Raw genomic sequence first — 17,227 nt, forward strand, 5'->3', positions numbered from 1 at the left:
GCAAAATGTTACTATTACATTCCGCATTTTCCAGAATGTTCCTCTTTTTCTCTGATTTCCGGCACCTGCAGGTTTTTATTTCACACGGCAGCGCTAACCCTGCCTTCTGCCTTGGCCACGCATGCGCGCCGCCGGCCGAGGTTGGACTTCCTGGTCATGACATCAGCAGCCGGCCCACAAGTACCCGTATGAGCCGGCAAAAGAGCAGAAATTTCCAGAAGGTTCCTGGTGTCTCCGGAGTGGCTGCGGGTAAGTGATCGTTGGTGGGGTCTCTGGCTCGTATCGCGGCGGCTGAAGCTTCACACGCCGTGCGCCTTTCTCGGGACATCTGTAGGTGTGGAAATGTTATCGCAATCAGTACTTTGGTCAGAGTTTAACCGTTCATTTCTTTATAACAGGAGCAACCGCGTCCTCGTCCGATCAAAAACGTGCGGTTGGCTTTTTTTTTCTCGGTCTTTTTAATGGTTTAGGTGTCAAACATCTGCATTGAAAGCGCGGGCGGCGCTGCCCGGACCCTTTTCTGTTACAGACGGCGGCCACCGCCACATGAGGCCATCGATGTCTCTCTCCGTCTCCCCTCCCCCCCCCCCCCGGACTTCCGGCCTCGGTAGCCGGCGCCCGGCCCACGTGACCCTCGGGCCGCGGTCATTCTGCTCGTCGGTCGCTTCTCGTCCCGTCCCTGTGTGGTTGTTTGCAGATATTATCTATTCAGAGGCTGTCAATATTGCTTTGCTCTTCTTGGAAGTGTCTCTAAAGCGGTCGAGACGGCATTACCTGGATTAAAAAATTCCAGTGACTTGAATAAGTAATTGTAAAGGGAGGGGTGGGGAAGAGGTTTGTAGAATTGGAGGATTGCTTGGGGGAAAAAAAGGCATGAATGGGGTTATGAAGTAGTTCTTTCAAAGATGCCCAGGCACAGTGGGTCATGTGTCTCATGTGCGCTGTTTCTAGTGAAGGCCAAGCCTAGAGACCTCCATCAAAATTAACGATCTACTCTGTCGAGGCCTGATTTCAGTTGCTCTTGGAATAACAGCTCTCATCTCCCTGATTAGTTTTCTGGTCTGGCCTCTCATTACTCCTGACTTCATAATAAACTACATGGTTATTTCTGTCTCTAGGCTGAAAATACAGAACTTTGCTGGCATTATATACGGGCAGACATATTGGTAGACACAGGGAATGATGTGAGAAGCTAAAAGGTGATAGGTGGAAGAGGCAAAGGGCCAGAGAAGGAATCTGATGAGAGAGGGCAGTAGACCATGGAAGAAAGGGAAGGAGGTGGGGAACCAGAGGGAGGTGATGGGCAGCTCGTGAAGGTGGGGGAGGGGAAAGAGAGGGTGAAGGGGCCACAGGAATGAGGGAAAACAAGGGGGGAAGAAGGGTGAAAGAAACAGACGGGAGGGGTTACCATATGTTAGAGAAATTTATGTCGATGCCATCAGGTTGGAGACTACCGAGGCAGGATATGAGACGTTGCTCTTCCAACCTCCATCTGGCCTCAAAGTGGCAGTAGATGAGGTCGTGGACAGACATGTCCATATGGAAAATGGAATTGAAGTGATTGGCCACTGGGAAATCCTGGCTGTTGCAGCATATGGAGCAAAGGTGCTTAACAAAGCAGTCACCCAATATGCGTCGGGTCTCGCTGATGCTGCACCAGGAGCATAGGATGCAATAAACGACACCGTCAGATTCATAGGTGAAGCATTGCCTCATCTGGAATGACTTTCTAGGGCTCTGAATAGTGGTGAGGGAGGAGGTGTAGGATCAGGTGTAACACTTCATGTTAGTGACAGCCAGCAGGTTTTACAGTGACAGTGAAATGGGAAAGCGAAATACTCCAGATGCTGGATAGCTGAAATAAAAAGCAGATAATTTTGGGCAATAAAAAAAGTCAGCATCTATCGAGGAAAAAGGAGGTAATTTGATTTCAGCACTTCCTGTTGCAAATCAAAATAGCAATTATTATATACTTAAGAGTATTGTACAGTCCCTTGGTTAAAGAGCATTGCAGTAGGATTAACTGGATAGCTCTTGAGAGACAGCACAGGCACAATTGGCAGAAATACAACTGTGTTTGTTTACAACTACAAATGTAGAAGTGGGAGTTGGCTAATTAACCCCCCCCCCCCACCCCCCAAGCCTACTTGGTCATTTGACTGGATCATATTCGATATCTCTTTACTCCAAACACACAGAGCTGGAGGAACTCCAGCTTGTTTCTGTAATCTTTAATAGCCTTCTGTGCTTTGATTCCAATTCTGGTAAATAATTAAAAATACACACAAGTTGCAAAGTGATCTAAGGCTTGATTAGTGGGATTTTTCCCCTGCTATAACAAGATTGGCTGTCTGAGGCAGATATAGGGATCCAGAAAATAGCTTTGGAAGTGTTTTGGCCATTGCATTTGTTCACTACAAGTATGAGATTGTTGTATATTGTGTGAATGAGAGCAACTACTGCACAGAAGTTGAGCAAACTGACCATAACATTTGTAAAGGGGCCATTCAAGTGAGAGGAGTGAAAAGGAATCTAGATGACAGTCTAAGAGGAAAGGTACTATTCTTATGTGAACACAAGACCTAAAAGCTTGCCTGCCTTTTATGAAGGTTAAGGATGTCTCCTTGGGGATGGGGAGGAATTTTTTGTGGTGGTTTGGGGTAGTGGAGGAACAGGGATTGAGGGGAAAAAGAGCTCAATTGTTGTAGCCTGTGGGAACCAAGGATGTGGATAGGTTCATCTGAAGTAGTAAGAGCAAGGACAGAACCACAGATGTTACCTTCTGGATTACTTCCTTAGTCATGTGTAAATTGAGACTGGAGTTGAATATGTGGCACAAAGATTAGTGTGGAAGAAATGGGGTTTCAATTCATGGGACACTGGTACCAGTATTGGGGAAAGTGAACTGTCCTGTTGGGGATGTGGTTCCCAAATTGAGCTGGGGTTAATGTGCTGGTGAATTAAGTAACTAGGGCAGTAGATTAGGCTTAAACTAGATAGTGGAGAACAATTGTAATTAAGTTAAGAAGGCTGGGTGATCTCATTGAAATGTACAGAATCCCTAAAGGGCTTGACATGGGGGATGTAGAGTTGATACTTCCTCTGACTGGGGTGTCTAGAACCAGGGGTCACAGCGTCAAACTAAGGAATCGTCCATTATGGCCAGATTTTAAGAAATTTCTTAGCCCAGAGGATAGTGCATCTCTAACATATTCTATTAAAGAGACCAATGGAGATTCCAATGATGAACATATACACAATGGGAGTTGATAGATTTTTGGTTGTTAAGGGAATCAAGGGATATAAAGTCATTACAAGGTAAGTGATCAATCAGGATTTTATTGTATGGTGGATCATGGAAACAAAGGGCTGAAGGGCCTATTGCTGCTTATTCATGTTCTTGTACATTGCGTAGGAGAATGCTGAAAGGGAGCTGATGGTGAGTAGCGGTTGGTGTGTGTTGCAGTGCAACAGATCAATGTTTGTTTCTCGTCTCAATTTAAGTGCACTGTTTGGGCAATAGTGCTGCATCATCAGTGTTGTCTTCTGGATGAGGTAACAAAGGCTATGTAAGACCATTTAATTAGATGTAAAACATCTTGAGGTAATGTTTGATTAGCAAATCTGCCCTGTTCCAGTCATTGATTTATAGGTAATGAAGATAATGAGGTTATAATACTGAAACAATTTGAGTGGCATTGTATTTTAATAAATGGCCCTTAAATAATATCCAACATCTTTGTGGGAGGTTCTCTTGAGTCATGTTGGTATTCTTGGTTGTGAAGAGTCTTCATATTTCTGAATGATTTATGATGGACAGAATTAAAAATTTACAACACAGGTCATTTGGCCCATTGTCGGTCCTTTTTTTTAAGCAAACTTTGATCCTGGCCACTTCTGGTTAGGTACAGATTGCTGATTTCATAGAGCTAGTATGTTCCATGTAACTTTGGTAAGCAAGAATTTAGCCTTTAGGGTATCATGCTACAGTTGAACATGAATTTGCTTGACTGTGTTGGAAAAAGATCAATTGACTTTGCATGCAATTCATTTGGGGATGGCTTCAACACTGCATTGTTGTTGATTATGTATTTTTCTCAGATGATTTAGTTAAATTTAATTTTTTGCAGTATATTATACTGAAAGATGGTGAAGGAAACTGCATTCTATGATGTTTTGGGGGTTAAACCCAATGCCAGTGCAGAGGAACTCAAGAAAGCTTACAGAAAACTAGCTTTGAAATACCATCCTGACAAGAATCCAAATGAAGGTGAAAAGGTAGGTGTGTGCTTTCAAAACCAATTAAACATAAATGTAAACAAATTCCTTCCCAGCAGTAGCTATGCGGAACAGTCCTTGTTCTGAGCCTATTCTTGCATCCTTCCCTACCCTGCCTATCTTCCTCTGCTATATTGATGATTCATTGGTGCTGATGCTTGCACTTGTGCAGAACTCATCAATTTCATCACCTACGTCCACCTACCTTGCATCACCAATTTCCACTCTGCCCTCATTCTCCTGGACTATCTTCCTTTTCTGGATCTGTCTTCACGTTGGGAGACAGACTTGGCACTGACATCTACTATAAACCTACTGACTCCCTTTGCTATCTTGACTTTACCTCCTCCCACTTGACTCCTGTAAGGGTTCTATTCCTCTTTTCAGTGGTTTTTCTCAAACTATAGCATGTCTAAACTTAGAAAAAATTAGGAGTGGTGCTGCTGATCCTTTGCTTAAATTTGAGAAAGTTTGGAGTCCATTTATTCAATATGATATCCATATGATATAAGCTGACCTTTTCAGATCCCTTTCAATAACCCTTGAATACAGGAGCAGAGTTGATGACATAATAATGTTTTTTTTCTTTTTTAATTGAAGAAATATCAGTCCAGTTTTTTTGAAGTTTTTGTTTTTTTGTTATTAATACTTTTTTGATTTGGGGGTTCTTTCATCTAATTAAATTGCATTTCTTTTCAATCTTTCCTTTTTGTATTCGTTCACTTAAGAGAGCGGGAGGTCTGGATTACTTTTTTTCTCCTTGTGATTATATGTATTAACTGTTATGATTGTTATCCTGATCTCTTTGCACCATATGTATAATTACTCATGTTATATATATTGTTCTAATTTGAAGTTTATTAAAAAGATTGAAAAAGAAAAGGATTCTATTCCTTTTTTTCAGTTTCTCCATCTCTGCCATATCTGTTCTCAAGATAAAGCCTACTACTGCAGTGCTTCCAAAATGTCGTCCACCTTCCAGAAATGTTGATGGAGCTGTCATGGGCATTTCCTCCATTTCCCGCACATCTGCTGTCACACCCTCTTCTGTCTCCCCAGACAAAACAGCAACAGTGCTCTCTAGATCCTCTCCTTTCACCCCACCAATCTATCCGCAGATTAGACTAGTTTAGCAGAGTACCTGCACTCTATCGGCATCCAATATATCATCATCCACCAACTCTGGCATGGTCTTATCACCAGTCACACCTTCCCATCTTGCACCCTCACCCCACACCCATTCTGCTTTCCATAGGGACCTCGTTCCTCATGACCATCTGGTCTGCTCATTTCTGCAACTATAGGAGGTGTAACAGCTGTCCCTTCACCTCCCTCACCATCAAGGAGGGGCCTAAACTGGTCTATAAAGTGTAGACTAGTTTAGCAAGTACCTGCACTCTGTCCGCAACAGTGATCGCAAGCTTCCAGTTGCATGTCATATTAACTCTCCTCCTTGCTCCCACATTGACCTGTCTGTCCTCAGCCTTCTGCATTGCAAGTTAAACGTACCACACCTTTTATTCTGCTTGGGTAATTTACAACCCATGGTATGAAGGTTGAATTCTCCAATTTCAGATAACACTGAAATTGTTATTCCCACCCCGGTGTTCTTCCCCTACATGCACTCGCCTATCCATCTAGTTTTCCCTTTGTTCATCTGACCCATTCTCTACACCTCTGCCCGCCCCCCTCTCCTCCTCCCCCCCCCCACTGTACTGCTATATACTGGCAATCTTTCTTGTTGTCTCTGAATCTTGATGCAGGGTCTTGACCCAAAATATCAACTTGCACCTTTCACTTCCATGGATGCCGCTTGACCTGCTGACAGCATTCTCTTTTTTGTTGTTGAATGGTAATTCTGGCTTGGTGTGTCATTTTAAAATCCACATTTCCTCAGCATAACATTTTCATTTTAGGAATAATTTGTAAAAGCTTTTAAACAGTTCTAGTCAATTTTTCTTCAGATTACAGAGGTAGCAAATGCAAATCTTTTGACATGGCTAGGAATTGTATTTGGGTGTGCATGCTTATACTCTTATAACAATTGTCAAACTTTGCACATTATAATAGCGAGCACATTTTCCTTCACTGCAAGGTCAGGCTGATCTTCATTTGGGTCACCGTATTACAAGGTAGCCTGCATTGTGATTGTATTATTGGAATCAGCGAAGAAATAATGCCATGAATTGGAAAGACATATTTAAAAAGAAATTGCTGCAAATATTCTGTAAGTGGATACAGAAACTGTTAGTTCAGGTTGATGGCCTGTGAGAGGTCATCAGCAGACAGATGCCCTTACTGCAAGATGTTGCCTCGTGCTGAGTATTTCGAGGATTTTGTGTTTCTATTTCAGATATTCAACACTTCTTTTAAGTTTGCTATTTTAAAGCTATTATGTTTCCTGCTCATTCTTGCCCCACTGCTTCAGCAATGCACCATCTGGTACACACAAATTTAATGTGGAGCACACGAGCAATGATTTTATTGTAGCAAACTAGACAGACTCCATTAGCAATACATGAAAATTAGAATTCACAAAAAAATCATTAACTACTTTTTCCAACTTGCAAAGTTAAGCCTTCAGACTTGAACATTTATTAAAATAAAGCTATGTTGCTTAGTTTCCACAGTTATCTAAAACTGCATGGTAAGGCTATTAAGCCATTCAGAATTGTATAGATTGGCTGTTTTACTTCGGGTTGCTTTGACACTGAATATTTTTGTTAATCTGGCATTGAGATAACTTGAATCCTCCATATCGTAGTTCAAACAGATTTCTCAAGCTTATGAAGTACTGTCCGATTCCAAGAAACGTGAACTCTATGACCGAGGTGGTGAACAAGCCATCAAAGAAGGTGGTAGCGGTGGTGGTGGATTTGGCTCTCCTATGGACATCTTTGACATGTTCTTCGGTGGAGGGGGCAGAATGCACAGAGAGAGGAGAGGTAGAGATTCCTTCCAGTTTTCTGAATTCGTGTATTGACAACATTTCATAATGGGTTTACAATGAGAAGTCCTGTATAAACTTGCATGTGCTACCAGTAGTGGAGAATTAACAGGATTTGTCTATTATGTGCAGTGGGTATTAACACAAGTATATTTCTTTATAAAATGATATATTACTTGGTAGTAATCTGCTGTTTGTTACCAATTGCATGCAGAGTCAAATCACTCAGGTAATTGTACTTGTAATTTGCTGAAACTTGACTTTGCCTGTAATTGTTATACCACCAACTGTTTTAAAATTATGCCATGTGGTGCCATTTCTCTGATACAAGCTAATGTCAATAAATGTGATCTCATGTATCAGAAATCCAAGGGTAGTTAAATTTCTCAGCTCTAACTTTCATCTTTAAGATTAGGCTTTTTAAATGTTCTGTACCACAATTTTGACATGGAGTGGGGATAAAAGTCAATTTTGGGTGACTTGGACCACTTCAAATAGATAAGAGCTTGCTGTCAATGAGGATTGACTACATTACAAGTATAGACAAAAAATTGTCAAAGAAAATACAGTATTAGATTTGGTCTGAGGGGAAAAAAACACTAATACAATAACTGTGAAACATTAAATGTATTTTGGTTAGTAGAAAGTGCTTTGTGAGATCCAGCTTCTAGTAGCTGATGTGGAGAAAAATTAAGTGACAATTGTTTTTGAGTAAATATCAAATAGACTGGAGCAAAACCATATGGTTAAACCCTTGTGCAGTATTGAACTGTAACTGAATATTTTGCTACCTTATGTGTGTTTTAGATTTTTCTGCCTTTGTTAGTGACATGATTTTTTTGCATGATAATTGCAAATGCTACATTCACAAGTAAATTGAAATTTTCATTTTAACTCCAGGAAAAAATGTGGTCCACCAACTTTCTGTGTCATTGGAGGATATGTACAATGGAGCCACTAGGAAACTAGCATTACAGAAGAATGTAATATGTGAGAAGTGTGAAGGTATGGAATATGTCTACAACAATTAACTCATTTGGATGAGTACATGGATAGGAGGGGTTTAGAGGAATTTAGTGGCCGGCCAACCAACCAACCCTTTGGAATGTAGAGCAAACCAGCGCACCTGGAGAAAACCCACATTATCATGAGGAGAGTGTGCAAGTTCTACTCGAACAGCTCCGGAGGTCAGGATTGATTCAAGAACTGAGGCAGTAGCTGTACTGCTTCCATAGTATTAAAACCTTTATGGAAGTGGATTGCTCTGCCATTAGATTGGAACTGGTTATTCATGAATTTGGTCATCTTTATAAGTTAACAAAATGTGAGTAGTGTTTAATCCTTAATTTAAGTTCCCTGGTTTGACCAATTTCCAAAAACAGAAGAAAGACCCTTGTGCTGAATTGTGAAGAGCAGTATCAGCTACCTGATGGAAATAATGGTACAGAATATGTTTAATTTTTGTGTTCTTTCTCCTTTATAAGTGAACTAGTTCAGAAATTTTTAGTGTTGTCTTCTGAAATGCTCATATGTCCCCCACCCCACAAAGTAGGGTGTGAAAACTCATGTTCCTGGCTCTGTGCTCTTCATGAAATATTGGACTCTAGACTTGGGCACTGAAAACCTGGTCTGGAGAAAACAATCTGTTGTATTCTTGCATTGCATGGAAATTCACTGGGAGTATAGTATACTTTGTGAGGTTATTAAGACTTTCCAGTTATGTATAATACATAATTTGGTCATTGTTTTAAATCTCTCCTATTCCTGGCAAATTCCAAAATTGCTTGCATTTCAAATACCAGCCCACCACTACATCATGTCACCATGGCCTTCTGCATATGTGCATTTCTAAACCATTGCAAACTTCTGTTCGTTTGGTGATCTAATGTGGCGAAAAGCTTTTGCTGCGTAATTATGATGGCATACTAACAGCCCGACTCCAGCCCTACGATCCTCAACCACATATGACCAAAATTCCTTTTCTTTAGCTGATTTTCCTCCTCTTCAGCCCTCCACGACTGCTAGATGTTACCTTTTGTTTTGCAGACACCAGCATCCTCTTGTGTACCTCTCTTTTTAGGTAAAGGATTACTTTTGAAGTAAAAACGTGTATTTGAGATTTCCACAAATACTCGTGCAAAATTTGAGCTGAAAAAAATTGACACTACTGTATCAGAAGTTTCATTAGTGAATTGGCAGTCTGTTAAATGATACGTGATCATATTTTGAACTGTTTTCTGTAGAGTGCTGCATAAATGCAAATCTTTAAAACCATTGTACTGTGCAGAACATCTTAAGAAAATACCTATTATAGAAGGGAGCATGTAAGAAACCTTATACGTGTTTTCTCTAAGTAAGAATCATTCTTTCTTCAATGTTAAAGTGCATGTTTTAATTGTTGACTTTAAAAAAAAATCTGCAGTTCTTTCACAAGAGGTTTCAAAATTGAGCCCGATGCACCTATCCAGTCTTGCTTTCCAACACTAGTAATCTCTTCATCCCTTTGCCAATGCTGCACTGAGGAAATCCCAGAAATTACATTCTTAGTTAATGCCTATGGATTTGTATTAATGCATTGACTCTCATTCTCCTTACTTCACTGTTCTCAAGTCCTTCCATGTTTATTTTTAATGCCTGCCATATGGTCTTGGACCATCTTCCTGTTTTCATTTATGGCAGAAATTAATAAACTCAGCTATCAATCATAGTAAAGCAAAGTCGACTTTGAATTCACACAGTACTCTAATGCTGACATGGATAATGGCTATCTAACTCCTCATGAATGTGATAGGATTTGATGAATTATTTTGAACTCCAGTTGTTGATGTGTAAGGAGTTCTTTGTATCATTCGATAATCCATAACCCATCTGCCCTTTGTAGGTCGTGGTGGCAAGAAAGGATCAGTGGAATGCTGTCCTGTCTGTCGTGGATCAGGTATGCAAGTACGAATCCACCAAATTGGACCAGGGATGGTTCAACAAATTCAGTCTGTGTGCCAAGAATGTCATGGCCAAGGAGAGCGCATCAGCCCCAAGGATAGATGCAAAATCTGTAGTGGAAGAAAAATTGTTGTGGAAAAGAAGATTTTGGAAGTTCATATTGACAAAGGTATGATGTTGGTAACTTTTTTTTATTTTGAGGGGGGTGGAAATAATTCTGGCTTGTTTTCTGCTTGTCACACTTGCTAAAGGAACTTGTCCCTTGTAGTTATTCTGTAGAAATTTTAATACTGGGATTTTTGTACATTAGTGTTCTGTGCTGATCCTGTTTGGAATGTAATTTTTGGTAGTTTTGAGAAAGAGTTGTTTCACATACTTCATGCATAGAAGAATTGTTTTTAGATTATTTTGAGTTTGCTTGCTACTGGGACTGAAAAATTCAAATCTTTGACCTATTAGATAGCTAAATGTTGGGCTATTCCCTTTGGCACCCCTGAAACTTCAAGGGTATGAATCATGCATACTGTTCCAATTATGGTAGGTATCCATTATTTAAAGTCGAAATCCCAGGCTTTGAAACTGGTTATGGTGCCTCCTTTGCACTCTGCCAATTTTAGTGACTAATGAGGGATTTTTGGAGGAGGTTTAAAATGCCTTTCTGAAACGTATCAGGAATTAAACCAACTTGTTCTGTGACCAGACGTCAATACATGCAGGCATGGGTCAGTTACTCTTGGTTTTGACCAGTTGCAGACCTTGCCAGATTTGCTTGTATCATCTGGGGACCAGTACATGTGAGGTTTGCTTGGGTATAAAATCAAAGCCCAATCAGAATCTCTCCATTGATCTTTTGTTTTCCATTCCCAATCTGACCTGAAGTTGTTTAGTGAACATTGCACCTGGGCATTGTTATCAATTCAGATTTGGTATCCATACCCAAAAGAGCATTTCAAGCCTTGGTAATGTTCTCATTCACATTACCATGATATTTGGGACTGTTTCAGAGCCTGTCAATCTGTGCTTATTTGTGGTTCTACATAATTTATTCTGACCCCTCCCAAAAAGTGCTCATTTGGTAAAGTTTATGAACTTTCAACAAAGATTTTCAATCTGGAATGGGGGACTTGTCCTGTAAAACAGATTAAGCAGGTTGGTTCTATGCTTACAAGAGCAAGTGGTGATCTTGGTGGGGGGGGGGGGACACATTCTTAAAGGGCTTGATGGGATAAATGTAAGGATAATGTTTTCCCAGTCTTGAACCTGGGATCACAGTATCAGAATAAAGGGTTGGCCATTCAAGACAGATTAAGAGAAATTTCTTTACTCAGAGGGTGGTGGAATCTTTGACACTTTCTACCTAGGGGTGCTACAAGGGCTTAGTCACTCTGTATATTTAGGATGGAGTAATAAATTTTTGAGTATTAGACAAATCATGGTTATGGTAGGTTAGTACAGGAAAGTGGCATTGTGCTCAAGGATCAGCCATGACCTTATTGAATGGTGGAGCAGGTACAAGAGACCAAGTAGCCTACTATTCCTTGTGTTGCAGAAGGAATTAATTTGCTTTTCACTATTTTGGATCCTTTTGGAGACATTTCATTAGCTGCTTTTTTTTAAGCAACTTGTCTAATTTACTTGTCACCTTGCCTTTGGGTTAAAAGGTATGAAGGATGGGCAGAAACTAACATTCCATGGTGAAGGTGACCAGGAACCTGGGCTGGAACCTGGAGATATCATCATTGTCCTTGACCAAAAAGACCACAGTGTCTTCACTAGGTAATTAAAGTAATAATAGCAATTGATTTTGTGAATTGTGAAATGAGTATTATTAAAAACCTTATTTTGATTTTTCCATTTTTATTTTAGGCAAGGGGAAGATCTTGTCATGCATATGGAACTGGAATTGGTGGAGGCTCTTTGTGGCTTTCATCGTCCAATCACAACTTTGGATAAAAGAGTTATAATCATCACATCACATCCTGGTAAGTAGAATAAAAGTGGTTTTCCATTCCAGGAAAGGATGTACCCGGTTAGGATCCCTTTTTATATTTTTTTTTCAGAATCTGAAGGTGGCTTTGATATGACTAATATATGGCTCTTGGCTTTATTAAGGAAGGGACAAATTCTATTAAGTATAATTAAGAATGCTATTTGCAAAGAACACCAAGAATCGTGAGGGCATAAATGGAAGGAAAATTATTATCTGGAGTAAGGGAGATTTTTTAACCTTGGGATTCCTATATTGGTGCTGTTAAATGTCACCGCTTTTTGTTTTGCAGGTCATATTGTTAAACATGGGGATATCAAGTGTGTGCTGAATGAGGGATTTCCTATTTATCGTAGACCATATGAAAAGGGTCGTCTAATCATCCAGTTCAAGGTATGTAATTGTTTGCAAATTAGGCACTGACCAGTAACTTTTTATCCTTTTTACCCTAACATAGTGCTGAAACCCTTAAGTGAATTCTGAATTATAGACATAGACTGTGGTTAAAGAGTGCACATTTAGAATATAAACAAGAATATTACTACCAACTATTTGATATTTAAAGTGTTTCAACATATATCAAAATTGAAGACTGCTTATTTGTTGGATACAGTGGTTTTGGTTACAATTATATGGCCATTCACTGCAAAATTGTTTTTTTTTACTGGTTCAAAGAATAAATCCAATTTTAAATTTTAAAGTTATTTCTGACTTCATATAGCACCTTGATTAACATCTCTTTGGATGGAAGTCATCATACAAAATGGCTTCACGATAAACTCTCTATACTACTGCTACATATTACACCTTTTGAATTATTCTAGAATGAAATACAGATGTAGAAGTGATCCATATTTATTTCTTGTTATTGAACAAGTGACAAATGTGACCTTGGTATTGGATTTTAAGATGCTTTTAGACTGAACCATCCAAGGGCCACATGCCTTGGGTTATCAAATATAGGATTTGGCACTCTGATTCAAAGTGCCATTTTTCCAGAAAGTAAGCCATGTATTGAGCTCCAGTTTCATTCACGGTGAGGAAAGATGGTTGTCTTGGGGACAGTGTGGTACATGGAGTATCCTCTCAGAAAAAACTCAGCTCTGTCAGATGTAACTATTGAGGTATTGCTGACCAATGGTTTCATGATGAGAGGGAAATACTTGTAGGACTTCTGACATGTTCAAGCAGTTATTGTTGAATCTCATCAGTAGTTGTGTTGAAGAAAGATTTCAGTTGTGTAATAATATAAATTAAAATTGAATGTAAAAGTGCACATTTAGTAGTATAATCTTAATGGATCTGAAACAAAAATTATACAGATTGATTTAAAATTTAAGGAACCTAAATTGGATGCCCAAATCCTTCTGGAGGCTTGGAAATATGGAATTTTGCTTGCTAAGCTGACCTTATAGCATTGATTGTTTAACTAACAGTTGAACTTCATGTGGAATTTTGGCTATTACTGTAGCAGGTTGGGCTATCTAGCAGTAGATTAAATAAGAGTTTCCTGGTCAAAAGACCCTAACTGTTCTCTGGTACTTTACACAAAGATGATCCACATGAAAATCTAACCTGCCAATCAGCAAACATTTTGTCCAACTGTTTGTGCTCTTTGTGGGATTGACTATACATGAACTTAAAGCTGCACCAGACCTCTGCTGACTTGGAGAAGTACCATTAGATGCTGATTCTTGGTGTTTATAGGCAGGGAGGCAGAAGGAGCCACCTGATAGTCAATTTCTTCTCTTCCCACTGCAAATTGGAATGAGGTCCTTGCCAAAAGAGGTTGATGGCTTTCCATGGAGTGGTAACTTGTGTTAAATTGTTCTTTTGAGTAATACTGAAGTGCAGTCTGAGATCTGCTATAGAGCTACATCAAGGTTTTGTGTAGATACCCGGAATGTCAGGTAATCCCCAGTGCTTGGGTAGTAGGCAATATTTTGCATCTCAGCCAATGAGAATTTTTCACTGGCCAGATTTGCTATCATATTTACCTAAATTGTCACTGCAGTTGAAGAACTATTGATGCATTTCAACATTGTTCCAAATAGGAAGTATTGCAAAAGAATGAATTGTAATGCATTTTAACAAAGTATTGGAGCCCCATTGACCTTTTTCTTAATCACATACTGGTAAAATTGTAGGCAGTGATACTTAGGGAATGCATATGAACTAAAACTGGCAATGCATCATGTCAGCAGGCTTTAAAGTTACTGATTTGCATAAGTGTTCATCCTACTGATCTGGTCAAGACTTTAGGTGTGAAGAATGCCTTCTGCTTAGAGGTTTATCAAGGTCAGGTGTTAGTTGTCAATCCACATGAAATGTGTTTAAATTTGATTGAAATAGCTGAAATTAATTGATTGGAAGAGTGGACAACATCAGCAATGTGCTGGTTAGTCAGGAGACTCACCAAATGGAACTGAGTTCAGTTAAGATTACTAGGGAGAAGGTGCTAGGAAAACTAAATAGGCTAAAGACTGATAAGTCTCGCGGACCAGATGAGGTGCATCCCTGGGTTCTGAAGGAGGTGGCTTTAGAGATAGCGGAGGCATTGGCGATAATTTTCCAGGAATCGATAGATTCCGGCATGGTTCTGGAGGACTGGAGGGTTGCAAATGTAGTTCCGTTGTATAAGAAAGGTGGGAGGCAGCATAAAGGAAATTACAGACCTATTAGTCTGACGTCAGTGGTGGGAAACTTATTGGAATCTATCCTCAAGGATGGGGTTATGGAATACCTAGAGGCGCAAGGCAAGGTAGGTCCTAGCCAACATGGTTTCGTGAAGGGAAGATCCTGCCTGACCAACCTATTGGAGTTTTTTGAAGAAATCACAGGTAGGGTGGATAAGGGAGAGGCGGTAGATGTGTATTTAGACTTTCAAAAGGCCTTCGATAAGGTGCCTCACAAGAGACTGATTAATAAGATGAGAGGTCATGGAATTACAGGTAGGATAGCAGAATGGGTGGAGCATTGGCTGGTTGGCAGGAAGCAAAGAGTGGAAATAAAAGGATCTCGTTCTGGTCGGTTACGGGTTACTAGTGGTGTACTGCAGGGGTCGGTGTTGGGACCGCTCCTTTTTACCTTGTACATCAACGATTTGGATAATGGAATAAATCGTTTTGTGGCTTAAGTTTGCGGATGACACCAAGATAGGTGGAGGAGTAGGGAGTATTGAGGAGATAGAAAGGTTGCAGAGGGACCTAGACAGTTTAGGAGAATGGGCAAGGAAATGGCAGATGAGATTGAATGTTGAGAAATGTGCAGTTGTACACTTTGGAAGCAGAAATAAGCAGGCAGATTATTATCTAGAAGGAGAGAAGATTCAAAGTACGGAAGTACAAAGGGACTTGGGGGTACTTGTGCAGGATACCTTAAAGGTTAACCACCAGGTCGGATTGGTGGTAAAGCGAATGCTATGTTGGCATTCATTTCGAGAGGTATAGTGTTATAAAAGTAAGGAAGTGTTGATGAGGCTCTATGGGGCACTAGTGAGGCCTCATTTGGAATATTGTGCGCAGTTTTGGGCCCCACATCTTAGGAAGGATGTGCTGACATTGGAGAGGGTTCAGAGGAGATTTATGAGGATGATTCCAGGAGTGAAAGGGCTTACGTATGATGAGCGTTTGTCGGCTCTTGGACTGTACTCACTGGAGTACAGAAGAATGAGAGGGGACTTCATAGCAACATTTAAAATGTTGATAGGAAAGGACAGACTAGATGTGGCTAGGCTGTTTCCCTTGGTGGGTGAGTCCAGGACCAGAGGGCACAGTTTCAGAACAGAGATGAGAAATTTCTTTAGCCAGAGGGTGGTGAATTTGTGGAACTCCTTGCCACGTACAGCAGTGGAGGTGTTCAAGGAAGAGATAGATATCTAAATAGTCAGGGTATCAAGGGATATGGGGATAAGGCTGGAAATTGGGATTAGAATAGGTGTTTTTTTTCCTCCATTCCCCATTTCTTTTTCCGTTTTCCTTGGATCAGACTTGATGGGCCGAATGGCCTGCTTCTGCCCCCTTGTTTTATGATCTTGTGAAATCTGGAGTGGGGAGGGGGGACTGCTGGAGGAACTCATGGGTCAAGTTGCATCTATAGCAGAGGGGGAGGAATTGTCATTCTTCTAGTTTGAGACCCTGAATTAGGACAGGGTACTCCATTTTCAGCCCTAATGCAGGGTCTTGATCTGAGACATTGACAATTCCTCTTCTGCACAGATACTGCTTGACCCACTGAGTTCCTCCAGCAGTTTGGGTTTTTTTTGGTGAAAATAGTGCTTGTATAGTCATAATTTAATGTTGCATACTTTGTGGTTATAAAATTAATCTCCCTATCCTTCTGGCTTCAGGTGAATTTTCCTCCAAATGGCTCCATCCACACTGATAAATTAGGCCTGTTAGAAAAACTGCTGCCTCCACGACATGAGGTTGATATCACTGATGACATGGAACAAGTAGATCTGGTAGATTTTGATCCACAGCAGACAAGGCATCGCTATAATGGAGAGGCCTACCATGATGATGAGGATGAACACCCCAGAACTGGAGTTCAGTGTCAGACCTCGTAAAAACAAAAAGACCACCTTTGTGACTTCAAGCTGTGTTTGTGGAAGATTTTAAGTATGGAGACTGGAGCCTTGGTAATCATTTATATATGTTTAACATCATGGTTGTCTTGTTTGTAATTGGAGGATAATCCTTGTATTGAATGTTTGATGTATTCTACAAACTTTATTTAAATAAAAGTTACTGTCTTTGGAGGTTGATTTCACTTGATCTTTGCTTATCCTTGCTTTGAATGGAGTACTACAGTTCCAAATTTTATGGAGAGTACATATTATTGGATAGTGGATGTCTATTTGGACACCCACCTGTAACTTGGTTTATTCTTTGGAAAGATAACTCCACCCTATAGAAATTTGCTTACTGACTTTAAAAATGAACATGCCTTGAGTCAGTCTTTTGATCTTGGGCAGTAAAGTGTTGTTAAGCTGAATTAATAGTTGGGACTTAATACAATGCTTCATTGAAATTAGAAATTGACTAAACTACCCTAAACTCAATTACAAGTGTATG

At 40.1% G+C, this 17,227-nt stretch overlaps 1 protein-coding gene across 2 annotated transcripts; it reads left to right on the forward strand.

Annotated features, from left to right (window-relative positions):
- Nucleotides 1-107: 107 nt before the first annotated feature.
- Nucleotides 108-16,911, forward strand: LOC127572548 (dnaJ homolog subfamily A member 1-like). 2 transcript variants are annotated; one of them, XM_052019919.1, is made up of 9 exons: nt 108-249; nt 4,131-4,278; nt 7,043-7,223; nt 8,126-8,230; nt 10,107-10,334; nt 11,827-11,941; nt 12,032-12,147; nt 12,445-12,545; nt 16,501-16,911. In XM_052019919.1, the coding sequence occupies exons 2-9, from the start codon at nt 4,147-4,149 to the stop codon at nt 16,717-16,719; spliced, it is 1,197 nt and encodes a 398-aa protein (XP_051875879.1). In that variant the 5' UTR covers nt 108-249; nt 4,131-4,146; the 3' UTR covers nt 16,720-16,911. The 2 variants fall into 2 exon arrangements, with proteins under 2 accessions (XP_051875879.1, XP_051875880.1); XM_052019920.1 differs by having other exon boundaries at nt 240-334.
- Nucleotides 16,912-17,227: the final 316 nt, after the last annotated feature.

The sequence above is a fragment of the Pristis pectinata genome, chromosome 7 (assembly GCF_009764475.1).
Source record: "Pristis pectinata isolate sPriPec2 chromosome 7, sPriPec2.1.pri, whole genome shotgun sequence".
NCBI lineage: Eukaryota > Metazoa > Chordata > Chondrichthyes > Rhinopristiformes > Pristidae > Pristis > Pristis pectinata.